This window comes from Benincasa hispida, chromosome 7 (genome assembly GCF_009727055.1).
Source record: "Benincasa hispida cultivar B227 chromosome 7, ASM972705v1, whole genome shotgun sequence".
Lineage (NCBI taxonomy): Eukaryota > Viridiplantae > Streptophyta > Magnoliopsida > Cucurbitales > Cucurbitaceae > Benincasa > Benincasa hispida.
The window spans coordinates 23,132,057-23,158,027 of NC_052355.1; the positions used below are offsets into that span (position 1 = coordinate 23,132,057).

Genomic DNA, 25,971 nt, shown 5'->3' on the forward strand with positions numbered 1-25,971 from the left:
AACACCTTGATATCATCTTATAAAAGAGATGAAATATCTCATAACCCACCTCGAGCTTAACATTCATCGAACCATAGAAGGTCTTAAATGTAAGCTCCAAGGCTTAACTTGTCTCTATAACCTTTTCGCAGTAAAAGGGTCATTTGTCATCTGCCTTATCGAGACAATGAAATTCACCATTCCGAACAAGGATTGTTTCTTCTAAACCCTTTAGAAGTCCCACTTTTCACCTAACTTCTCAATCCTATTAAGGTTGATGTGACCTAACCTTGAGATGCCAAAGATGGGCGTTTTCCTTTGGAGAAATACCTTTGGTCTTTAGTTTGTTGTGTTTCGTACTGAACATTTCAGTGTTTAAACAAGTCTTTTTATGACTAACGGTCTTATGTAATATATTATTATTTTCCATTGAACCAGACTAATCTCCAATTCCATTATTGAAAATAAAACTTTTTATTCTCAGAAAAAGTGAGACGATATACCTTGTTCAATGAGACAAGAAACCGTAGATTAAGTTTCCTTTAATATGAGGAAACTACAAAACATTATCCAGTAACAGATAACGTTTCTTGTCAACAAATAACTTCAGCCTGCCTACAGCAACTGCTAAAAAAACCTCACATTACCGACTCGAAGAGTCATCTCTCCCTGTGGTACGTTTGCCAGAAACTAAATCCTTGTAAGAGGAACTGACATGATTGGTAGCACCTGAATCTAGGATCCAAGCAGTATCATCATTCTCTACCAGACATTCTCCAAGACCAATAATCATATTTACTGTCTTGTTCCTCTTTTGGAAGATAGTGGGGAATGGAGGTCGTTTTGCCACGAAATTCGTTTCACACGATTCTTTCCACTGTATATAAATCGGTCATTTTTTAAAAACTTTAAATATAGAAATACTAACAGAGTTGCTGAAAAAAAACACATTGAACCTACGTTAGGTTTTAAGCAAATACCTGTTGTAAAATAAAACACATATCAATAAAATTTTAGCAAAACTAAACATGAACCTCGTGTGACATCTAGTTTCGCAATGACATCTTCAAAGGTTTAGGACAAAAGCCGCCGAATGGAGGTCAGTTATCTCTCATCTGAATTGAGAAAAATCTCAACCAGTCATTAATACCTAGAACAATTTTGTTCCTAAAACGATCTAGCCATCATTGAATTTGGCCAATAGGATCATTTAACTTACTAAAAAACAATCTCCCGTAAGTGTGACTCCGCATTTTAAGCCTAGAGTCGTCCTATAAGAGGCAATCCGAAGGGAAAAAATCCGTTGGGGCAAAACCTAAAGCGACCTAATCCATTTATAGTTCACGCTTGATTTATGACAACTGCACAAAAACCCATTCGAAGGACCAAGCCACATCCGAATGCGACACGGTGGGCGTACAAATGATCTCACGGTGTTGAAACAATGACAGATACCATAGATGTGTTTGGCACACACCCTTCAACCACTTACTATATAATACTCCTCTCCGTTCACCTTGATATTGACTTCATGCCAAACACTATCTGAAGGGGGATGCATCCTGAGGCATCTTGAGCCAAACATGAATCTCACGGTGTGGAACATACAGGGAGAAACGTGAGTGGAATCATAGACATATTTGATAACGCCTCCTCCTCACACTGAGTATTTATAACCTAGGATTTTAGTTTACTTAAAAAAACACGACTAAGGATTTTAAACTAAGTGACTTTTAGTTTTTTCCCAAGAGTAAACTTTACTTTGGATAGTTGAACAACTTTTTAATCATCATCCATTTAAACTCTTTTAACTGGATCTCTTTGACCAAAACTTGCATGCTTGTTGAATCTACTAATTCACCTTTCCAAAACCATCCGTTAACTGCCAGACACTTCACTAAAGACCGACAGTTGAACTCTCTTCACAATAGATATATTATGTGTCCATCTTAACCAATGAGTAGTGCAAAAATCATTCACAGATCGCTCGTAAGTACAGTTGGGCCAAAAACCGTTATGCCTCTATAGTTCCATTTGTCTCCTTAAGTACCACTGATCCCTCTAATGAACATAAATCATAGTCCTACTATGTCTGAGTCTTCTCTTTCAAGGAGAAGCTGTGGCCACTATGTTCAAGCCCCAGAATCAGTCCTTAAGAGAGCAATCTCTCTACTTATCCCTGCTTCGGGAAAGGAGTGAATTCCATATTGTGAATTGAGTTCCTAGCTTCTAGATCAGACAAGTCCCTAAAAAGGTAGACATGTTGAGTTGGCAATCTGGCCACTCACCCATACTAATCAAAGAACCACCCTTAAAGGCAGGAGTTCACAAAACACTTAGGATTGAGGTCGTATCACCTATGGTCGTTTAGGTGAGATACAAGTCTCTAATATCAACGACGTTATATACAGAGTCTAGTCATTTCGTGGTCCAGGTCTTATACAAACTCTTTGTATAGGACACCCCCGCTCCACGTCTCCACACGAATGGTCAGGATCTACCATTTGTAGTAGTTTACACACTTGCAAACCTCTACAAAGCGGACCGTATCCGTAGTGTCACCAAGATCAGGTATCCCACCTTAATCCTTATACTACAGACCGATTTAGGTTATCACTTAAGACATGATCCACTTGTATATCACGTATACATGCTTAAGTTCACATAAGATAACCAAGGTTCTTTGTTTATTGGATATGAGTAAATGCCAGAATTAAATAACACTTATTTTATTCATTGAACAACATGTATCTTTACAAAACAATGAGACTCTGGGAGAATAGGACACCAATCCCAACAACTGCCACATAGATAGTCATGCAGTGTTGACCAGGTAATCGTTGATAAGTTGTGTACCGTGGTCCCCCACGACCCCTTCCCTTTCCTCCCATTCGAAGCTTTTGAACTTTCTTCCTCTTTTATAGTCGCTGATCGCCTACTCAACCATCGTCTGCCAATCAATTGTCGTTGTCTTTGATCTTTTTGCTATTGTCGCCATGAGCCGATTTACCACCCGCCATCCTTCTTCCCGTCAATCTACCGTCTGCCTTAGGTAAAGTTTTTTTTATTTATTTTTTTCCAATATATGAGTTTGTTAAAAAAATAGAGATTTCTTCCATAGAAGTACCATTTTGTTTTATTTGGTGTATGGTTCATAGATTTATTATTTTGTTTTTATTTGGGCAGATTTAACTCCATAAATTTCAGATTTGGGCTGATTACTTTTTTCTTAGTTGAATATTATAACTTGGACTGTCGATTTTTTTAGATCTTTTGGCTGATTTTTTGGGGCTATTTTTGGGGCTGATTTTTGTAGTTGAATATCTACTATTTTATTTTTAGGTTGTATCTTAACTTGGATGTTTCCATTTGAATTTGGGCCGATTTAAGAAAATATTTGGAATGTTTGGACTTATAATCGTGTACCTGGTACACGATTTAAAAATCTATTTTTGACAATAGTTTCAACTCAACCATATGTTTGTTAATAATTATTAAAATAACATTATTTTAAAAAAATAAAAAAAAAATTGGATTTCTTAAAAAGAAAAAACAAATTTTTTGTCGTATTAACGTATTTTTTGTCAACTATAATAGTCATAAAAATTTGAGTAAATACGTCGATGCGTCCCGGAGATTTAGTCATTCTTGAATCTGGAAATGATGGAGACAGTGATATTGATGTTGAACTTGATGAATTATTTGGAAATGATAGAAGTAGAGAACATGATCTTGAGTTGGTACTGTAGACACTCCGGTATATCTTATGTTTCTCCCTCTATTGTCTGATTTTGAGCATGCTGGTTCTTACTCGTGGGGTGGTGCCTATCTTGCATGGCTTTATAGAGGATTTTGTCGGGTTACTAATGCACAAGCGTTGGAAATATCGGGACCACTGATACTACTACAGGTATGAGCTTATGATAGATTATCATCATTTACTCAGTACCAAGTATTATTTCATTTATATATTTATTCTGTTATCATTTTATGTAAAAATATAAATTAATTGTATTTTTTTTTATAATTTTAAATGGAGTGGTGTATTAGTTGCCTCTGAACCGTCAGCAAATATATTTCTAGTATACCAACAAATATTAGACAGACTGATACACAATCAGATAACAACTGTATATATAAATAAATATTTAAAATTTTTTGTCAGATTAATTGGACGTCATACATGCAAGATATTTGGTCATCATTACCTGATTACTATTGTGATGGTCAAGACATATGGTTGACCGTTAGCCCTCTTATATGCTTTCCATATAGTAGAGTGGCACCATCTAGATTGTGCATTGAAGCAGTTCAGTCTACGACAAACGGTACCTTTGTTATGCTATACACTCACAACACTACACCAGATTGATTTGAGAGTAAGCACGACCAAGACTGGCGTCGAATTCACACAGAATATATATCCTACTAACGTACATGTCACAATCGTTGTGCATAGGGAGAAATAACAAATGGATCAGATGATTATTTTTCCTGGTACGATTCAATCATGAGGCGATTTATCATACTTGACAGTGCTTACTATTACTGCATGGTAAGAGATTTATAATCTTATATTTTCCAAATATATGATATGAATATTATTTAATATTAAATTTTTTATTGTACAAAATAATTTTATCGAAGATGTACGATAATATTCAGTACAACACAACTTACCAGAGTTGGGTTCAATGTGTGACCAAATATTGGCTAACGTAAAAAGTATTATTCAATAGATGAGATAACTCAATGTTGTTGACACTGATTGAAGACGTATTCATCGTAGACGACAACGACAACAAGGCAGAGTTAATTTAGAGGCACACGAAGACAACCCCCATGTGGGGTAAACGCTAGAGGGTCGTCTTTAAACTTCATGTAAACTTCTATCTTGAAATTAAAGAATTAATTTCTCTTTTTCTAAATAAGACTTTACCATATACATGAGATCTATTTATTTATTTTTTTTATTTGTAGAGGGATGTACTACTTAGTCAAATCAAAATTTTATTTTTAATATGGGTGTAGACTAATTAAGTTTTTATTGCAGATTAAATATATAATTAAGTTTAGTAATGAAGAAATTAGTAAATTAAAAATAAAAAAAGTCAAAATCGAAAAAAAAAGGCAAATCGTAGACCCGATCCACGAGTATGCCTTTGATCAGTCCACCGACGCTAACATGGTGCTAACTGAATTAAAAGCTAATCGTGTACCGGATACACAATTATCCTTCCCAAAAAAACTACCATATTTTTGTCAATACTTTTCATTCCTACCTATTTTTGAAAATTCTTTTCCATCTACCCATTTTTGTCATTTGTTTGAAAAACTACTATATTCTTGAACTTTATCAATTTACTATTGACATTTTATTTGTTTTATCCAAAACCTCAACGTTAAATAAATGCCTCATGAAAAAAAAAAAGTTAAAAAAGAAGACCAAAGCATCCATGTCGACATACTGGATAATGTCATTTTGAATTTTTAATCGTCCATGTCAAAGTGATGTGTGTTGTTAATTGTGAGGGTACTTTTAAATATTATTTGAAAATTTTGGGTATTTTTGAAAGTTCATGATACTTTTGATACAAGGTCTAAAGTTCTAAATCTTATAAAGAAAAAACCTTTGAATTTTTTTTTTTAATAATTTCAAAAGAACTCGTATTCATTCAAAAATCACAATATTACTCTTGGCCTTTCATNCTATAACGAAATTAAAGCTTACCAACCTCTAGCAGAAGGAGGAAATTACAAATATCTTGTTTACAAATAGAAAACCAAACAGAAAAATTGAACTCCTTATATGAAAATTATAACATCAAATGACATGTCAATAACTTATAATAGAAACTTGGATTGACACAATTTTATGTCACCAACTCGTCACACAAATTTAGGTCCTAATTTTCCTTTAAAAATTTAAAGGATTTCAATTTTAGAACAACTTTGAAACGTTTATGAAAATTCAAAGGTAATATTATAAAATTTGAAATTACAAGAATATGTTTAGAGTTAGATAATTTGAATTTTGTTTTATGTATTCAAATTTTCATTAAATATGTGTTTAATAGGCAATCTGGATATTTTTATAATTAAATCAAGGATGAAAATATCTATTGATATGTCTATATCTGTAAATGAAAGGGTTTGAGGTGGATATTAATATTTATAAATATCCCTAATATCTTTTATAAATACTTTTTAAATATAAAAAATGTAATCTATTTAGTAAAAAATATGAATTTGAATAGTAATAACAATATCAAAACTTAGTTGGAGAGTAAAAGCAACTTAATAATATAAATAAATTTTGTAAAATTCGTGATCGGTAGAAATGTAAGTGGATATCGGTTAAAAATGAAATCTCGGAACATGAAATAGAATATTATTCTGAAACGACGACGTTTGAAGCAGACACCTCCCACCCAAAAATAGAGGTCACTGCGGCTTCAGTTTGGGACGAAGCATTCGCCGGAATCAAAATCAAAATCGGCGATAGCAATTAGCAACAGTCCCAAACAACAATGAGGTACAATTTCGACCTGAACGAAGCTGATTCTGATCCACCTCGATCTCTAACTCCAAAACGGGATGTTGATTGGGTTCCTCTCAAGACCCACCCCGTTTTCACTCCCGCCGCTGCCTCCGCCTCCGCCTCCGCCGCCAATTATGGCGGTTCTGTTCCTCCGCCTCTTAGAAACCTTCTGGTGTCCGACGGCGCCTCTCGTCTCTATTTCTGGGACTCCACCAAACTCTGCTTGCACCGGATTTCCATCCGCCTCGGAGAACCCGAACCCACCTCCGTCCTCGCCGCTTCTCCTTCTAAAGTCAGTTCTACTTTCCTCTTTTTTCTCTTTTTTATGTAACAAGTGTTTGAAAAGGAGCAAACCCTTTTGCTCATAAGTGTTCTGTGTTATGTTTTCTCCCATTTCTCTGGCATTTTTTCATAATTTCAATTGCTTTAAACAGGTGTTGCGACCGGATGTGCAACTTGATTTTTTGGTGCATAAGATTTCTATCAATCAGAATGGATCGGCATTGGCCCTTGTGGGTTCAGGCGGGTTGGGCATAATGTACCTTTATGGTCATAGTTCTACTAGAGATGACAACACAGTCATTTGTAGGTGAGGAAGAGGCAACAGCTGAGTTAATGCTTTTAGTTTTGCTTCCATCTGTTGTAGATTTTGTTTATGTTAAGTTGCAAAAGATTCATACGTTTTGTTCATTTGTTTCCCATTTTATGTAAAACGTGTGAAAGAGTGTCATACTCATAACATGTTTTCCACTTAGTTCTTCCTGAATGAAGCTGTCAATTTGTGTTACAGGACTGTTAAAGTTGGTCCGCAAATCTACTGTGGTGGCCATGATGTCATACGCACGCTTCAAGTTTCTTGGCACCCATATAGTAACTTCCATCTTGGTGTCCTTTCATCTGATTCTGTTTTCAGGTATTATGTTTCCTGAGTAAAGACATTTTATGCAACTATAACTAGTGCAATTTCATTTTGAATCCTTATTTAGGGATTTTTTGGTTCTTACAAGGCGATATGAGAATAATCATTGAGGTCCAGATATAGGTCTTCACCATATTAATGTCTTTTTAGAGGTTTGAAATCTTGTTTTGCTGCTTGAATTATTGTATCGATTCCTGTCAAATATTTCAATATGTAGATTCATAACAATGTCCATGTAATGTCATATATCTGATGAGGATAATCATAGGATAATTAGTATGTTTTAGTATAATATTTGTTTAGTTGTTAATTTAGATCAACTAGTATTTAATTAGATTTAATTACTTAATTATGTTATTTTATTGTAAGGCTATAAATAGCCAATTTAGAGTTATAATAGGAAGTTTTTGATCATTCATTTTAATATAGAACTTGTGTTCTTGGAGAATGTTCTCTGAATTAAGGACGAATTTCCCTTGTTTAGCCATGGGCTTGACTTGAATACTTTTCCGCTGCATCAATATCTTTCATATTTTTCGTTTGCAATATGGAAATTCAATGCCAAAGACCAAAACAGAACTTTCTGTGAAGTTTAGAATGGATGAAATCTATGTACTTGAAAGTATGAAAAACAAAATAAAATAAATATAGAACGTCATGGACTAAAATTGGCTCAGGACTTTAGTGAGGCTCAATTTATTGATGAATGGATTGGTTAAATCAAAGGAGATTCTAGTACTCCCCAATTCTCCCAACACAATAAAAAATTTCAAAATATGACTCTTGAAACTGATACCATTTGCTTAAAGCCCGAGCAAAACTCACCTCACAACTCTCTCTCTAACTAACGATATTCTTTGGACCCCACAAAATTCCAAAGACTCATGCTCGTCCTTTAGTCATTACGTGGCTTTCCCCTTTCAAGCACTTACATGTATAGAACTTGGTAATTTTGGGTGTATTAGTCTTTGTGCGACTAAGTTAAAATTTAACTAGGCTAGGATTCAACTTACACAACCTTATAGGAAAAACATTTAGACCCCGTTTGGTAATCATTTGGTTTTTAGTTTTAGTTTTTGAAAATTAAGCATATAGACACTACTTCCACCTCTAAATTTCTTCATTTGTTATCTACTTTCCACCTCTAAATTTCTTCATTTGTTATCTACTTCCACCTCTAAAAAACGAAATGGTTACCAAATGGGGCCTTAATTTTTCAATTATTCTTATTTTAGAGCTATTGCTGGCTTCTTGTGGCTTCTCTTGTTTTCCATGGTTGCTGTGAACATGTTAGGTATCTAAATTCCTACACACATAAAATACACAAGAATACCTAACCAAGGCCAGTAATCACACCAAATCCAGCTTAGAGTACACCGTCGAGCCATGTAACTCATCTAACAACTCTTCAATAACCGGCATCGAGAATTTGTCTAGGATGGTGGCATTATTCAGACGTCTACAATCTACACAGAACCTCCGCCTTCCATCCTTATTTCTAACAAATAGGACTAGACTAGAGAACGAGTTGTTACTTGGTCGCATTATCCCTGATGTCAACATATCATTCACCAAACGCTCAATCTCTTCCTTCTGAATGTGGGCATGTTTATACGGTTGGATATTAATGGGGTCTTGCCCCTCCTTTAGAGTGCTTCAGTGATCAACCCTCCATCTAGGTGGTAACCCATTTGGGACCTAAAATACATCTTCGAATTCCTCAACCCGGTCTTTGATATCGCGATCTAATAGTCTCGGTCTTCCCTCTGATTCACTATTTTCCCCTTCGACTTTGCTGTCTATTTGTAGACTTTGCAACTCAACGAGGAACCCTTGATCTTCTTCTTCCCATGTCTTCACCTTTTATGGTAACCTTCCTTTCTCCTTTTGTGAATGTAATCGTCATACAAGGCCAGTCAACCCCAGTGGAATCCTTTGAATGTGACCACAACAATCACATCCACATTACCCATGTCCAGAGGTAAGAAATCTGCTGTCACATTCATTGTCGGGAGTATCAAACTAACGACTTTGCACACCCCCTTTCCTTTCATGACCTTGCCGTTCCCTATCACCACGCCGTAGTTTGTGGTTTTCGTTAATGGGAGTCCTAGTTGATCTACAACCCTTTGGTGAATGAAATTATGGGTGGCGTCGCAATTGATCATCACTACCACCTCCTTTCTTCGACGGTTCCCTTTACCTTCATGGTTTTTGGTGTCGAGAACCCTAGCACTGTGTGCAGTGCTAACTTCATTGTCTCCTCTCCTCTCATTCCTTCCTTTGCGTTCTCTTTCGTTTCGCATGCAAGATTTTCCTCGTCGACCTCTTCTCCAGCAATCAACAACATTCATTCCCACTGCTCTTTCACTTTACATTTGTGGCCTGCCGAGTATTTCTCATCGCAACGATAACATGATCCCTCTTCGCATCGAGCTTGAAACTCCGCATCGGATAGTCTTTTCACTGGAGGGTTTCGCTTCCCCATCCCCCCTTTCTTCGGAATCATCACATTCTTCATCATTGTTTGGTCTGGGTAACGACCTCCAGGTTTCAAAATTCCATTGCTAAAGGACTTGCTACTGCTCCCTTGGGCCTGGCCCTCAGTTGGGCCGCTCCTCTTTAATTCCTCCAGCGACAATTGGATCATGATGTCCTTGTACTCCATTAACTGGGCCTCTCCAATTATTTCATCTAAGCTCACCGGTCTTTGACTGATCACCTCACCCTTGATCATCGGATGAAGTCCTTCAGAAAAGGTCATTTTGAGTATGTTCTCAGCCGCTTTAGAGATTGGCGCGGTTGCGATTTCAAATCTTTTCCGATAGTTCGCCATCGTGGTTTCCATCTTCAAGTTCCATAACCAGGATAACGTCTCCTCTGTCAATATGCGAAACCTATCTAGCAGTCGGTCTTTGAACTCCTCCCAACTTACGAACTTCTGCCGGTTGTTATCCCATTGATACCAGTCCCCTTCATCTTGCCCGAAGCTAATCACAGACACTCTTATCTTTTCCTCATTAGTTAGTTCATGTATTTCGAAATACCGCTTAGCTCGAAAAATCCACGCGTTCGAGTTCTCCCTATTAAACATTGGCATCTCAATCTTCTTGTACCTTCCTTTCTCGGAGCTGGCAACCAAGTCTTTTGTTTGTAAGACTCTTCTTCACTTTCTCCGGCCTTTTTCACCCTTGAACTTTCCACGGCCACAATACTTGCCTCCTTCCCTTTTCCGCTCGACATTTCTTTCATATTGCCTGACAACTTTTCCAAGGTCTTGTTCATCATTAGCAGCCTTTCCTTGATTCCGATCATCTCCTTCTCTGCCTCTTCCATTTGTTCTTTCAGCTATTTCTGAGCCATTGCACGTGTTCGTCCCAGATTTTAACGTGCTCTGATACCAAATGTTAGGTATCTAAATTTCTGCACACAGAAAATACACAAGAATACATAACCAAAGCCAGTAATCACACCAAAACAGAGTATATCCTTCTCCCTTGAGGTGACTATTATATATAAACAAATATCCCAAAGTCTCAAGGATATTACAAAGGTAACAAAGGTCACAAGTTCAGAGAAATAAAAGATGAATAACAGAGGAAACAAAATAACAAAGAAAGATACTTTGGCTATTCGAGAGAGCCGTCTCTCCTAAATGAGCTATTTGTCACGCCCCACAAAAATCGTTTTTCAAATTGCGCCACGAAGGGGCATGAGACTCCAATAGCATGGCCAAGAGGGAGTCAAGGCCCATCGGAAGGCATCCCAAAAAGAGGCAAGGCTAACACGGTGGCCTTGGTCAGGGCGCCCATATGCCCAAGTGCCGACATACGAGGGTGTGGCAAGGCAACTGGGCAAGACAGGTGCCAAGGACAGCGCCCATGTGCGCGCACACGCCCAGGAGAGGCAAGGCCTCGTGCAAGGCCAAGGAAGCCCACGGACGCGCGGCCAAGCGCGTGCCCTTGTCTAGAGTGTGTGAGTCCAGACGCACACGAGTGGCAATACCTGCATGGCCCACAGGCAACTTAGAATGATCTAGTGACGTAAACCATTTCAATGCAGGGCTCGTGCGACAGGCGTGCACGCCCCTCAGGCACAAGCGTGCGCACGTCCTTGCACGCGCCCCACAGATGCGGTCGCTCAGGCATGTGCACAATGCTGCACACGCACGTCCTTGCACGTCCCAACACCTCTTCAAATGTACATACTTTAGATTTCTCCGTAATGGTCTAGAATTGTCTAGAAGGGCCATGTATGTACTTGGAAGTGTATGGAAGGGCCTAGAATGGCCTAGGGACATGTCAAGACACCTTGGAAGTGTCTAGAAAGGGCCATGGCCGACTTTAAGGGGGCTTAGGTCGTGAGAACCATCCTATAAATAGCCCCAAGGGCTCATTTGTACAACCACCAAGCAACAAGCTCTCAAAACAATACACTCATTCCCAAACTCATGTGTGTCTACCTTCTCTTGTCCCTCTCGACTTCCTAAGTGCCATACTCATTCTCAAACCTCTATAAAGGCTTACTTGGAGTATCTTAAGCATAAGAATCACCCAAGTGCTGCACGCCAAGCTGCTTGAAAGCAGTGACCGCGTGACATATTGCTCTAAAAAACCATCCTACCCTTCATTCCTAAAACCCTACTAATAAATACCCTTCAGCTGGTCCCCGCTCCCACGATCCACCAATTCCTTCAGACGCGCCTCTCCAACGGTCTGGTGATCAAGTGGTCCCACTGCTGGTCCCCCCTCCCCCTCTCTTATTTGCAAAATTCCTTTCTTGCCCCCTTCCTCCCATAGACCTTCATGATAGGGGTCTCACAGAACATTGACAAAATCTTGTTACTGCTAGTCAACTAGGAATGGAAGTACAATTTTTGTTAATAATTTGTTTTGAGGCTTATGAACGATTTATCACCTGTCTTAAGTGGACTCTCTTTTTCTCGTTCAATTGCATTCGAAAAACTATTTATAGCATTTTGCAAATCATTAAATATAAAATTTGTCTATGGAGAGGTGGATACTGCTTATCTTCCCCCTCAAACACACTGCAGAAGAAAAAAAAAAAATACTGATATCTCAGATCATGAAATTTGTGTAGGTTTGCTCCAAGGTGTCTGGTTGATTAACCATCGTGCTTTATTGTATAACTCATTTTCGTTTCAGGCTTTTCAATTTGTCTTCAGATATTGTGCAACCAGAGCAAGAATATTATCTACAGCCAGTGGAACCTGGTCAATCTAAAAATGCCACGTCAATCTGCCCTGTTGATTTTTCATTTGGGGAAGACCATTTGTGGGACAAGTTCAGTGTAAGTTTATTAATTAGAAATTTGAAATCTCAAATTTGGATGATATAATATTTTCTGTTTATAATGATGAAAATTTATCTTGGTACCTTTCCCTTTTTTTCTTGCCCAGATATATAAATTAGAAGTTCTTCAACCAAGAATTAAAAAAACATGAATTAGAAGTTCAAACCTTTTCTTTGTGACCTTTTAGCAATATCCTCTCCTAATTTTTTGTGCTCTGTTCATTTGGCGCTCTACTATGCTCTCAAGCCAAATTAAATTTAAATATCGTGCTATGTATCGACTTGTAGGCATTAGGAGTATTTCAGTAACCTTAATGTGTAGGATCTGAAATCTAACGTCAGTACTACTTCTTAGAAGTTAGAACTCACGGACATAATTGTACATCCTATGAACATATCCTGTTCGAGTAAGATTGTGATGTTAGTACTACTACTTCTCAATGCATGAAAAACTGTTGCTTTCTTCTTTTATACCTTTGTGGGTGGCTAAGATTTATCTGTTAAACAGTTTAAGGACCACTATATGATTATAAAAGCTTACGTACTATATCTGCAGGTGTTTGTTTTATTCAGTGATGGTTCAATTTACATCCTTTGCCCAGTTGTTCCATTTAGAAGGTACTCAATTGATCACATCTCTCCTTTCTTTAATTGACTTTTGGATATCATGAACACTCAATTACAATTACCATTTACCAGAGACAGACTTATTTCTTGGGTTTTCATACTTCAAATATTTATTACTCGAAAAATATGTCGAGGTGAGATTCAGAAAGGATATTTTCCCCCATCATCTGGTCATAACTAATGGGTTGAGCGTACACTTTTGCATTCCAAGAAAATCTCCTTACCCTACAGCCTACTAAAATGTTCTGATTAGAGCCTTCTAGTTTCTTAGCATAAGGCCTACAATTAATGGATAGAAGTAGAACTATGTATATTACCATCTCTAAGGGGGGGCATTTGGGGCAAGGATTGTCCTAAGACTATAATAACCACCTCTTACTACAATAAATACTATTTTGTAGTCCCAATTAGTTACGGTTCAACACTATTTCAAAACCCCCCATTTGCTACAGTATTTACTATTTACTACAGTTTTTACTATTTTACCTTCATCATTTTTTTATTCTTTGCTACAGTGTTTACTATTTCCTTATCAAATTCAAATAGTTTACACCTCAAACACATACTATTATAACCCAAACTAAAATAATCTACACCCCAAACACACACTATTATAACCTAACTATAATAGCCAATTCCTTACCCCAAACACCCCTTAAGTGATTGCTTTATCCTCAACAGTGTTTACAAGTGTGAATCTATATTGGAGATTTATAACGATGCTCAGTCCTATGGGCTCAAATCAGCCAATCCAACAGCTGTCAGTAATTCCGGTCTTGCAATTTCTTGGTTGGAAGAAACTTTTCCAAATTTAGTCCAAGCAACAGATGGAGGGGACGCATATGTGATAGTAGCCCATCCTTGTGCTTTATTTGATGCGTCACTTGCAATGCAGGTATGACACATGAGACATTTTCGATGAATGCAGTTGGTAGTTGACAACCATTTATATATATGTGTGTGTTTGTGTGTGTATGTATGTATATTAAGAATGTGCAAAATTTTAGTGGTATGGCATGTGCATGGGTTGCAATATACTCTCAGGACCGGGTTTTGGAATCCTTAATTTTCACATGATATGGTCTTCCAGGGGCCTTTGAGGAGAGCGTGTAATGATGATGGAGATGAAGAAGATGTATCAATTAAAGGTGCAGAATGTGAAGGCCGTGCAGTAAGTTTATTATATAATCTAATCAGCAAAGACTCTGTTCTTGTGACAGCGTGGAGTGGTGGGCAACTGCAGATTGATGCCCTTGCAGACGAAATTCAACCTGTCTGGAATCTTGGTTGTCCCCCACGTGTACGTGTTGATCCGAATGACAATATTCTCGGTCTTGCCATGATATGTGAAGTGGTTACAGGGAAGCTCTCCAAGGTGAAGCTTGATCAACCACTTGATCATACTGTTTGGTTGGGGCTCCCGCCCCCTTTGCTGAGACTGGCTATCGTAGATCTAGCCCTTCCAAAGAAAATGGAGAAAGATTCTCTTATAACAATGTTTGTTGATAAACTTATGGATCAAAGAATTTATGCTCTTCATAATGGAGGTATAGACTCGATTATATTGCATTTTCTCCCATTCACTAGTCAAAGCAAAGGACAGAACCAGACCATGAGAACTCCCTCTGTGCATCCTGTTCTGAATGCCTGCCAGGGAGACACTTCCAACCCTTCTCCACTTTGTGGTTTTGCCTCATTATCTGATTCATTAGGATATTCTTGGATTCTGGGAGTTACCCTTTCTCAAGAGTGCATTGTTCTAGAGATGAAGACTTGGAACCTTCTAGTCCCAGTTCAGGTTAGCAATTTCCTAGATGAGGGAAAATCAGCTGCAGCAGGAACAGGAGAGAAAAATGAAAGTGAAAGATCTGAAATTATAAGCAAAGATCTTCTTGGCGGACCTAAGGTGGTTCTCCTTCCTCAGTCATCATCAACTATGCGTTCTGTGACTGCTGATTCCATTGAAGGACGGTCCATGCTTCATCAGTATTTCAAGCTCTTCCATGAAAATTACGTGGAGTATGCGCATGCGGTAATTGCAATTTACTTCAGAGCTATGTAATGTTAATCAACTACTTAAGATAATTTTGTTAGTCTAGCACTCCATGGGTGTAACATCTAAAGTTCCCCCCTCTTTCCTCTCTTCTAACTCCGTGTAGGTGTACTACGAGCTCAAGCAGCATGAGCCCAAGTTGAAGAGGTTAATTGACGATCAGCAAACTCGTTTAAAAGAGGCACAACAGAAGCTCATAAAAGTAGAGGGGAAACAGCAATTATTGGACGACAGGATAGAACGTGCAATCAAACTGCACAATGTCCTGGAAGAGCGGATACATCAGTTGAAGAACTTGCCAGGGGCTCACAAAAAGCCGTTGTCCAAAGCGGAAAGAGAGTTCAAATCGACACTTGGTAATAAATTCTCACTCAAGTTACTTAAATTTGTTTACTTGGTTGACTTTTTTTAGACTAATTAAAATATTTGATATGGCTTTTGGAAAGGTGAAAAGTATTTTTTTAGCCAACTATAATTACTTTTTCAAAGTTTTCTAACTGTTTGGTTACGTGATTAAACATTTTTTTTTTTAAATGAAACATGTAAATGCAATTAGTGCTTCTTACGAAAGTATTTATAGAAAAAAATGAGTTTTAACCGCATTTTGGACTTCCGAAATTTTAGATTTGCTCGTCTTTTTTAGCCCTTGGAATTAAAAGTAACCATTTATTTTTGCGTAATTATTTTGCCACTTATTATGCACTTATCCGGTATTTGTCTTCAACCTATGTGGCTTGGATGTATGTTCATGTTATCTTTTTAAATTATTTTTTTTAATTGAATACATGATCATGTTAACACATTTTAATAGTAACACCCATTATGAATTTCTTAAAAGTAAAAGGAAGGGAAGGACCAAAATAATCAATTTTTAAGAGTTTATTATTATTATTATTCTAAGTTAATGCATTGAAATAGACTAAAGTATGATAATCTTGAATATTCAGAAAACAAAATGGACTTTTAACAAAGTCACTCTTATATTCGCTTAGTGCATAAAGTAGATTTAGGCTCGGCTAAATATAAAACCAGAACAATTGAATTCTTCAGTTAACTTGTATCATCGATTAATGAATAATATTTGTTAGAAATCAGGCCTTTGAAGAGTAACTATTTAGATATTTATCGATATCTAGAGTTTAGACGGTTGTCTTGTTAGATTAGCTGAGTTGTGTATGAGGGAGCTGAAGACACTCATGGTTTTAGTTGGATCAAGTTCTGCTAGTTGAAATTGACTTATTGCTCTTCTTTTGATAGTGCAATGCTGTGACATATTATCCTTCTCAGTCTTGGTGTATTTTGACTAATCAGAAATATATGCCTTAACCAGTTGATTTTCATAGTTTTAGTTGGATCAAGTTCTGTTAAGTTGTAAATTGACTTATTGCTCTCCTTTTGACACTGTCAGATATTATCCCTTAGTCTTGGTGTACTTTGACTAATAAGAGATATATGCCTTAACCAGTTGATTTATGATTGGGGTGGAGTTCACATTTTATATTATAACGGCTTTTTAATTCTTAACAAAGTGATACTTTGTTGCCTCCAGACCACTTTACAGATATTGAGTTGGACGCATTGCATACTTCGATTGATACACTAACTGCAAGACTAAGGAGGTTCACAAATTCTAAGAACAACAATCTAGTGAACCAACAACAAAAAATGTACAGGAGAAACACTTATATCCAAAGCTCTCAGATCTCCCAACTCAAATCATCGCTTGAGAAACTCTCCCTCCTCAATGCTGAGAACACTAAAAAGGTTAAGCTAGTTGAATCTACAATACAAAGCAAAGAGAGGAAAATATGCTGATATCTTCTCTTCTCTGTACTTGAATGTGTGCAATGGAATGATATCTCTGACTATTTCTGTAAAGAAGCCTGCCTCAAACCCCCCAAATTCTGCAGACTCAAGTCAAATCATCTGAATTTTGAAGCCTGGAGAACATCTGACCAGAAGATATGTAGGTTGAAGATAATGTTTGATTGGTCTGAAAATTGGCGCTCTTGGAGAGGGGCTGAGAGAAGAAGTGATATTTATAGTTTTTGTATTGGTAATTCATTGGCTGTACTATTGAGTAGCTCCATATTCTGTGTATTATAAAACTCATTACTTTAGCATATGATCTTATTCATACAAGATTAAGCGAAAGATTACACTTCTCTACATATTGAAACCTGACTCAACTCGCTTTCCTTCATGTGTCTGCATGACCGTCTTGACATTGTGTAGTTTCGTTCTTACGCGTCACAATGATAGGATAGCGCTTCTGTGTTCTTGTCGTTGGAAAAAATACTAACTTATCATCTTCTGCTGGAACCCAACTGAAATGTTGATGGATTACATTATTGATCTTATTAAAGTGGTATATTTTAAACTGTGTTTTAAGGCAGAGATAGATGAATACCTGAACTGGGTGACAAGATGATGAAGAAAAACAGAGAGTTCTACTCTGGCAAGCTCGTATCCTGGGCATAATCTCGGACCTCCACCGAACGGTGTAAATGCATTTAACGTTGTTGACCCTGAGCTATTCTGCTGGGTTAAAGAGATTAAGTTAGCAAATGGGATAGACATAGAAAGTGAAAAAGAGATGATGTTTGGGAGGATTGAGATTTGACATTGGTGTATTGACAGTAGGAAACATGTTGATTAGATTGTACCTTTTGCCATCTCCATGGGTTAAAAGAGCGAGCATCTTTAAAATGCTCATGGTCCAAATGTACTGCGCGAAATGATGCAAAAATCTTCCATCCCTTCGGAATCGTATAACCTACATCAAAATTCTTCCTTATCATGTACATATAAGACATGTCCTTAACTAAAAGATTAGAGATTTCAATCTCGTTGAATAAAAAAAAGTGTAATAGTAAAGCATTAGTTACCTTTGATATTTACGTCTGTCATTGTCCTCCTAAATACACCACTGATTATGTTGGCAACTCTTAATGTTTCATTCACAACCTAACCCAAAAAAAAAAAAAAAAACCTTTAAACAAAATAAAAGGAGAAAAAGTAATGAATTTTATTTTTAAATTTTAAATTTTGGGAATATACTCACACATTGGGTGAAAGGCATGGACTTGTAATCATTCCATTGGAGGTGTTGGTGTGATTCCTTCATTCTTGCTTTGATTTGCTCATGCTCTTCCTGTCCACCAAACCACCCACTACTTTTTAATCAACATTATGCTCAAAACACAATAATAACAATATCAAAATTACCAAGGTACCCAATGATTCGAACTTAATTTTTGATTCGGTCCTTGAAAGTTTTGTATTGGTCTTTATAGTTTAGGTTCGAGTGGAAGTAATATCTCACTTGATAACAATTTGGTTTACTTTTTTAGTATATGAAAATTGTAATTCTTTTCAATAATTTTCTTCTTTTGTAAAGAAACATTTAAATTTTAAACCAAATTCTAAAAACAAATATAGTATAACCTTATTTGTTTATTTTATAAAAAAAAGGTCTTATGTTATTTTTATCCAATTAGTCACACAACTATGAAAAACTACGTCAAACAAGAAGAACCTAAACGAGTAAAACAAAACACAAATTAGTTAAAATGTGCATTAGCAAAAAAGTAAGTTGTTTGAGACGACCCTAAACCCTAAGATTATGTTTAGCCCAAGAAGTATGAGTTTGAGAGAGTAAAGTTGTTAGTTTTACTCCTTGTTTGATCCAAAAAATTTGTAGGCCTCACAATTAAAAAACAACAATTCTATGACTTATATTAATTCTTTATACTGTAGGTTCAATAATTAAATAACTTTATTCATTACACCAGACGTTTCTTAAAATGTTTTAAGATAGTTAGAAATGAATAGAAACTATACTAAAAACTAAAACGTAGAGAAAGTAAGCAAAAGGGCACGTGAGGGGCAGAAAGAGGAATGAGATGGAAATACTAGGTATCAAATATTTGAAGAAGTTATAGGGTAGGGGAGGGTGTAGGGTAGGGTTGGTGGAGAAGGAATTTGCACCGTATGATCAAATCCCTAAAGGGGGTCCCACGTGGTGTGTGGACCCCACTTTACAACTCATACATCTCCCCACACAAAAAAGAGGATAAAATAAAAATAAAAATAAAAATAAATTTGGTCATTTCAAAAACGGACAAGACAGAGTGGTCAAAGTTCAAAGCGTGCTCAGAGAAAAAAGAAGAAAAAACAGCACAGAGCTGGCTTTTATTTTTATTTTCAAGATTATTTTTATTATTAAATTTATTTTCAAACAAAAAAATAAATCAATTTATTTACAAATATGACAAAATATCATTATAAACATCCATTAGCTACATTCTGCTATCAACAATCTTATAATTTAAAATAATGAGAAAAAAATTGTTTTAATAATGATGAAAAATGTCAAACTTAATTAGTTATAATATTTTTAATTCTTTTAAATTAATTAATATAAACGTGAACATAAAATATTGAAAATAAATATTTGATGAAAAATTGAGGTTAAAAATGTACGTCGTTAAATCAGAAACCAAATAGAAATTAAACTTCAAATTTAAAGATAAATTAGGTAGTTTTCTTAATAATTATTATTATATTATTAAAATATATATATAAAAAAAGAAAGAAAATGATATTGTCCATTGGACAAAGGGACAAGAGGGGTGTAAGTGTAAGTGTAAGGTTTCTTACTGCTTTCTACCTTTCTGCTATTTTATGTACTTTCTTCTCCCTCTTCACTTTCACTTTTTGACCCTTTTTTTCCTTTTTTTTTTTTTGGGTTTGTTTTTTCATGCACTAAGTCAATATAATGATGAAGAAAACCAAAAAAAAAAAGAAAAAAAAAAAGAAGAAGAAGATAAAAGACCTATAGGGTTGTTGTCACTTTAGACAACACTACAAATTTAACCTAGCTTTTAATCTCAATTCTAGGTTTAGCAGGTCAAACGTATTTTACGTTCATTTAAACATAGTATGGTTTTTCGTTATTCGTTACTCTATCTAATATAATTCATCCATCAACTTAAATTTTTGAGTTAATCGGTAATTTAAGACTCCAAAAAAGAGAATAATTTAAAATCTCTCTTTTAGGTAAAAACAAAAGAAGAAGAAAGCTTTCATGACTAAATTGACAGAATTTCGAAGAATTTTATCGAATTTAGAGATAAATAAAAATCATAATTAAAAACCTATGCTAGGTAACTTCTTAACTTCCAAACAATTTTTTTTTTAAATACATTCATGTTAAATCTTTGCTTGTTTGAGGCGAACTGAAATTTTTTTTTTATTTCTTTTACTTTCTTTTAACTCCTTGTTTGATAATGAATATCTTTCACTTTAATGCACTCTTGACATAATTGAAACTTGAAAGTATCTTTCAAGAGTATTGGAATAGAAATACTATTTTTAGGGGGAAAAAAATCAAAACCACTAAAAAAAAAGTTCTTTTACTCTACAAAATATTTAAAAATCACTTTTAGAGTATAAAACTACATATTAAAATAATTTGTTGTTAAATACTTTAGTTTTAGTTTTTTTTAATGATAGACTGTGATATTTTTCTATATTTGAAAATATTTTTAAATTTTTTTTTCTAAATTAGATATTTCTTAATTAAACACTTAATTCTTAACTATTCTTTTTCTAAAAAAAATGTTTTTTTAAATTTGATTTTATGTTTAATCAAGAGTAAGAATAGTAAAGCGAAAGACATTTTTAAAATATTAAAATAAAATATAATAAAAGCTCATTGGAAAAATAAATCTTAGGAGAGTGGCACGTGTATAGCATTAAAGAAATACAAAAAACAATGACAATGATAAAAAAAAAATGACAATATCCAAGTAGGATCTAGGGTTTGAGAATTTTAGGCAATTAGGGTGGAATCTAGACTTCAATTTATTTTCAAATAATAAATGTTTTTTTTTAAACACAATAAATGTTTTTCAACCTTATATTTTTATTCTTTCTAATTCATTTTTACTCATTTATAAACTCACCAATTGGACGATTGGAACAGAGATTGAAATGTAATCAAGATTATTGAGAATAAGAGGAGTGATGAAATGCATGAGATATCGAAGGTGGAATAGAGATGAAATCGTGAAGTTGAAAATTGTGAGAAAAAGAGTTGGATTGAAAACGGTGGAAACAATGAGTTGAGTATTATAAATCGGGTCTAAAACGCTCAACCCAAATATGGATTTTGGATTACATTCCATTCTAAACCCATCCTATTCCAGGGCCTTAGAGGTTGTTTGGAGACCATAATGGAATGAGTTTGTAATGTAATTCAAAACCCATGTTTGGATTGAACATTTTGGACTCGGTTTGTAATACCAAACTTATTTGTTCCCACAATTTTTAACTCAACTCTCAACTCTCTTTCCCACCGTTAACATACTTCATGATCCCATTTCCGTTCTACTCTCAATTTCTCACTCATTTCAATACTATTCTGATTTACAGTAATCCTAATTACAATACAACCTCTTAAATAGTCTCTTAACTAATTAAGGTATAAATAATCTTTTACAAGTTAACCTAATATATTAGGCAAGATACTAATCTTTTTAGATGAACCCAAAAACATTAATTAGAAGTAGTAGAGCTTGTCCGATAAGCTAAATCATGCCGCTATCGACAAAAAAATTACAACTTTTTATTAAAAAAAAAAATTAAAAACCGATTAAAGTCAATAAAATCACAAATATGAGAAAAATTCAAATTTTTTTTTTTAAAAAGAAATTAAGAGTAGATGTATATAAAAATCCATCTAAAAATGTGTTCTAAAAAATAATAATCATTAAAAACACACAATTTTTTTTAAAAAAAAGAAAAAAGCATGGAATTTGTGATAATGGATATGAGGTTGAGATTGAAAGAAAGAAAAGAAAAAGAAAAAAAAAAGCCATGGATTTTGCAATTTTCAGCCCCACTATTGGATCATTACTTTCCCATTATTTAAAAAAAAACACACACACACACCAAAAAAATAATAATAATAATAAATAAGGTGGCCGGAAAGTGACCTGTAATTGGGCCAAAGCCAGCGGCGTCTCCGTCAGAAACTTAACGGCCAGCGTCATGGTAGTTGACGTCGTTTCATATCCCGCCACCAATAAAGCCAGTAAGAAATCTACTATTTGCTCGTCGGAGAGGGCGTCTTCTCCGGCGAGCAGCGCTCCGAGCATGTCTTTCTTCCTTATCCCGTTCTCGCTCTCTTTCCGCCTCTCCCTTACCACCGTCCCCAATTGCTCCGCCACCTTCCTCCGTGCCTTAACCCAAAAACTTAAGTTAATCACTCGTCATTAATTTATTATAAAGTACTACAATAGTAATATTCCTATAAAATATGATGCAATTATGAAAGGAGTAATACTACTAAAGTACTACCAATTTCTTCCGTATTAATTAAGATCACGGTATCATAATTTATATGATAGTGACATTTTTTTAAAGAATTATAGAACGAGATAATGTACTATCAAAGTACTAAATTTTTTCTCCCCTCTAAAAAAAGGTTAAATAAAAAAATTTCTAGTACTGTAATAATAATATGAAATCCACCAAAAATTTCTAGTACCCCAATCAAATAGGTCAGTATTATTTTACTAGAATTTGATCTCTAATCATGGTAGAATAATACATGTCAATTAAAATTGAAATGAGGTTAAAAAAAAGTTTTTTTTACCTGGATGGCACGGCGGTAAGTGGAGGAGAATAGAGGGAGAGGGACGGTAAAAAATCCTTCAATGACAAGAAGATATTCTTTCATGAGATTTTGAGTCCATTCGCAACGATCAAAGCTCATCAATTGCTTCACTGCTAACTCAAATGTTATCTGAATTTTTTTTAAAAGAAAAATCATCAATTTTTTCATTAAATTAATATTAATAATAAACAATCTATTTTAATATACAATACAACAACAAAAAACATAATAATAAAAGGAACGGCCGAAAGAATAATTTTTTTTTTAAAAAAAGCTTGCATGATCTGTACTGCAAACAGAATTATAGGCTTTTTTTTTTCCTTCCTTTTTTAGTTTTTGTTTTTGTTGCTAACATGCGCTAGGGAATTTTAAGGAATTAAAATAAATTTGCTAACATGCACTCCCTACTCATTATCCGAGTTGACGCGCTAACATCAACTCGGTGAATGTGAGAGTGGAAATTCAAATCTTAGAAATAAAAAATAATACTTGAATCATTATTTTGAGTAATTTTTTGAATGAATAGATATTTTAACCGTTGAATTATGTTCTCAAGTTTTGAAAAGAATGGTTAATTTTTTTTTTAAAATGAGAATTTTGAGAGTGAAGTGGGGTGGCCAATTCAACAGTAAAGAAGAAAAATAAAAATTTAAAAAAGAAAAAAAGAAAAAAAGAAAGAAAGAAATAAAAGAAATAGTATTATTGTGTATACCTTTTTAGCTTCTTCCATGAGGAAGATCCGGCCGGTCCAAGAGTCCAAATTGAGCCGAATTAACCGGTCCACATCGACCAAAAGATGGTCTTTAATAATAGAAGAATTCCCAAAGCTCATAGTCAAAGAATGCATTCTTTTATGTAAACTCCCTTTCATAAGCAACAAAGAATGCTTCCCAAGAAGATTAGAAATCGAACCGGGGTAACTACACTCAAAAAGCTTCTCTTCATTCTGAAGAATGAACCGGTTTGTTTCCCAGTCGGCCGAGAAAACTGTCGGTTCACCAAACAAATGGGTCGTAAAAACCGGTCCAAATCTCCGGACCCGCTCGTCGATGAAGGGTTCGGGGTTCTCGGTCTTGTAGGCGGAGATGAGTTGAAGGGTCTCTCCGATCAAGGGAAGGCCGAGTGTCCCCGGCGGCAGCCGTACACGGCGGAATCTGGTGGGGCGGAGGAAGAGAAACAGAGAAGAAGCTAAAACAGAGGAAAAGAGGAAGAAGATGAAGGAGAAGAAAGCCATGGGGGACTGAATTGAAATTGAATTTGGGGAAATGGGTTTTAGAGGAAATAGGGAGAGATGGGGGGGATATAAATAAAAAATGGGAATTTTAGAGAGAGAGAGAGAGAGGGGAATTGTTGTTTTCAAGGGGAAAAAATGGGGATGAGACAGAGGCACACGGGTGGTATTACTCATAAACCTAAGAAAGAAGGAAAGAAGAAAAGAGGAGGAATTTTTTTTTTTTTTTTTTTTTTTTGGTTTGGAAAATTGTGAGAGAGAAAATGAATGTCGGATATTTTTGTATCTGACAGCTTTTTTTATGCAACTTTTCTTTAAGAAGATAAAAACTCTTTAAGTAATTTCTTTTTAAAACAAATTACAAAAAGTAGGTTGGATTAACAAACTATTAACAAAATTAGGGTCGTATTTATTATGATGTGCATTGATACATTGGTGTCAATTTTGTCACCAAAACCAATCAAAAAAGTGTGTGAAATCCAACCGACGGTCATTTGTTTTTTTAATTTTTTTTTTTGCAAGTAAAATCAAAATGAATGAAAATGAAATATGAATGAATAAAGTGTTCTTGTTAGGTTAACATAATTTGCAACTTTTTAAAATTTAAATTAATCATTTTTATAAAAAAAAAAATTAAATCAATCATGTAGTGAATTTGAAATATAAGCAACATAAAAAAGAAAAATAATAAATCAATACTAAGGCAACATGCTTGGGGCTTGATTGATGGTAGTGGGCTTACTTTTATACTTATTTTCTAGAAATTTATTTTAAAAATATTTCTATATATTGATCGGTCCATTGGTTTTCCAAAATTTTTTTATAGGAAAATCGAGCGACCAACCTTAGTTCAATCGGATTTTGATCTGTTTAATCGATTTTTGGTGCCTTTATGCTCACCCCTAATATTTATCACATCTAAATTATAGTACATTAATATATGGTTAGGTAAGATGTACAATAAAATTATGTACGTTGTACACGATTTAACCCCTCTTTTCTTCGATGGGTCATGATTCAACCTTTTTTTTTTTTTTTTTTTTCATCTAATCGGTTTAGAGCTTTTATATTTGTTTCGATTTTAGGTTCATGTTGAATTGATTTTCATATATATGTCTATACATATTTTTTATCTTAGTGTAGTATGAAGAGGTTTAAACTTTTGACCTTTCTAAAGGAATTTTATTCATTAATCAATTGAGTTATGTTTAAGTTAATGAATTTCCAGCAAATGACGATATCTTTTTTTTTTGTTCCACGTTGTGAAAGTAGAACGTTGTCTAACACTAACACTTAAAACAAGGTGTCTCATTTGTTAACCTAAAGTTTACCCTATCGAATGCCATATAGTTATAAAGATTTACCAATATATGAAATCATATATGAGATTTGTTATGCCCTAGGTCCAAGATTCAATACCTAATTTGTCCCAGCATTCCCTTCATTGCCTACAATTTGACTACATCATTCTTGCTTGCCTTTAATTGCTTTCAAGATCGTAAACTATATCCATAAACCAACACAAGTTATTTCAACATATTTTGTCCTCACTCACATGTTTCTTAGGAAAATTTCTAAAAAGTCATCTAACATAGAATTGCTCCAAGCTAAACATGTTTAACTAT

The 25,971-nt window shown here is 35.0% G+C and overlaps 2 protein-coding genes across 4 annotated transcripts; one reads left to right on the plus strand and one right to left on the minus strand.

The window, feature by feature from the left end:
• The first annotated feature begins 6,385 nt into the window (after positions 1 to 6,385).
• LOC120081202 (nuclear pore complex protein NUP88) lies at positions 6,386 to 17,585 on the plus strand. Its single transcript, XM_039035901.1, has 9 exons — positions 6,386 to 6,812; positions 6,955 to 7,109; positions 7,311 to 7,433; positions 12,605 to 12,749; positions 13,308 to 13,369; positions 14,060 to 14,273; positions 14,469 to 15,410; positions 15,538 to 15,787; positions 16,981 to 17,585. The coding sequence occupies exons 1-9, from the start codon at positions 6,510 to 6,512 to the stop codon at positions 17,244 to 17,246; spliced, it is 2,460 nt and encodes an 819-aa protein (XP_038891829.1). The 5' UTR covers positions 6,386 to 6,509; the 3' UTR covers positions 17,247 to 17,585.
• Positions 17,262 to 24,572, minus strand: LOC120081203 (cytochrome P450 90A1). Of its 3 annotated transcripts, none has more exons than XM_039035904.1 (9): positions 23,828 to 24,572; positions 23,095 to 23,244; positions 22,433 to 22,678; positions 18,496 to 18,585; positions 18,320 to 18,398; positions 18,098 to 18,207; positions 17,842 to 17,969; positions 17,622 to 17,758; positions 17,262 to 17,524 (listed from the first exon to the last, which is right to left on the minus strand). In XM_039035904.1, exons 1-8 carry the CDS (start codon positions 24,521 to 24,523, stop codon positions 17,632 to 17,634), a joined length of 1,626 nt encoding a protein of 541 aa, XP_038891832.1. In that variant the 5' UTR covers positions 24,524 to 24,572; the 3' UTR covers positions 17,262 to 17,524; positions 17,622 to 17,631. The 3 variants fall into 3 exon arrangements, with proteins under 3 accessions (XP_038891832.1, XP_038891833.1, XP_038891831.1); XM_039035905.1 differs by having other exon boundaries at positions 17,612 to 17,758; XM_039035903.1 differs by having other exon boundaries at positions 17,508 to 17,758.
• Positions 24,573 to 25,971: the final 1,399 nt, after the last annotated feature.

Bases quoted from the DNA above. Each gene is read 5' to 3' on its own strand.
- LOC120081203 (XM_039035904.1), bottom strand. From the start codon at position 24,523: ATGAGTAATACCACCCGTGTGCCTCTGTCTCATCCCCATTTTTTCCCC. The intron at 22,679-23,094 runs GTAAAAAAAACT...TTTTGGGTTAAG, and splicing joins CTTACCGCCGTGCCATCCAG to GCACGGAGGAAGGTGGCGGA. The intron at 18,586-22,432 runs GTCACTTTCCGG...TTTGGTGGACAG, and splicing joins TGGCTTTGGCCCAATTACAG to GAAGAGCATGAGCAAATCAA.
- LOC120081202 (XM_039035901.1), top strand. From the start codon at position 6,510: ATGAGGTACAATTTCGACCTGAACGAAGCTGATTCTGATCCACCTCGA. The intron at 7,434-12,604 runs GTATTATGTTTC...TTTTCGTTTCAG, and splicing joins TCATCTGATTCTGTTTTCAG to GCTTTTCAATTTGTCTTCAG. The intron at 12,750-13,307 runs GTAAGTTTATTA...CTATATCTGCAG, and splicing joins ATTTGTGGGACAAGTTCAGT to GTGTTTGTTTTATTCAGTGA.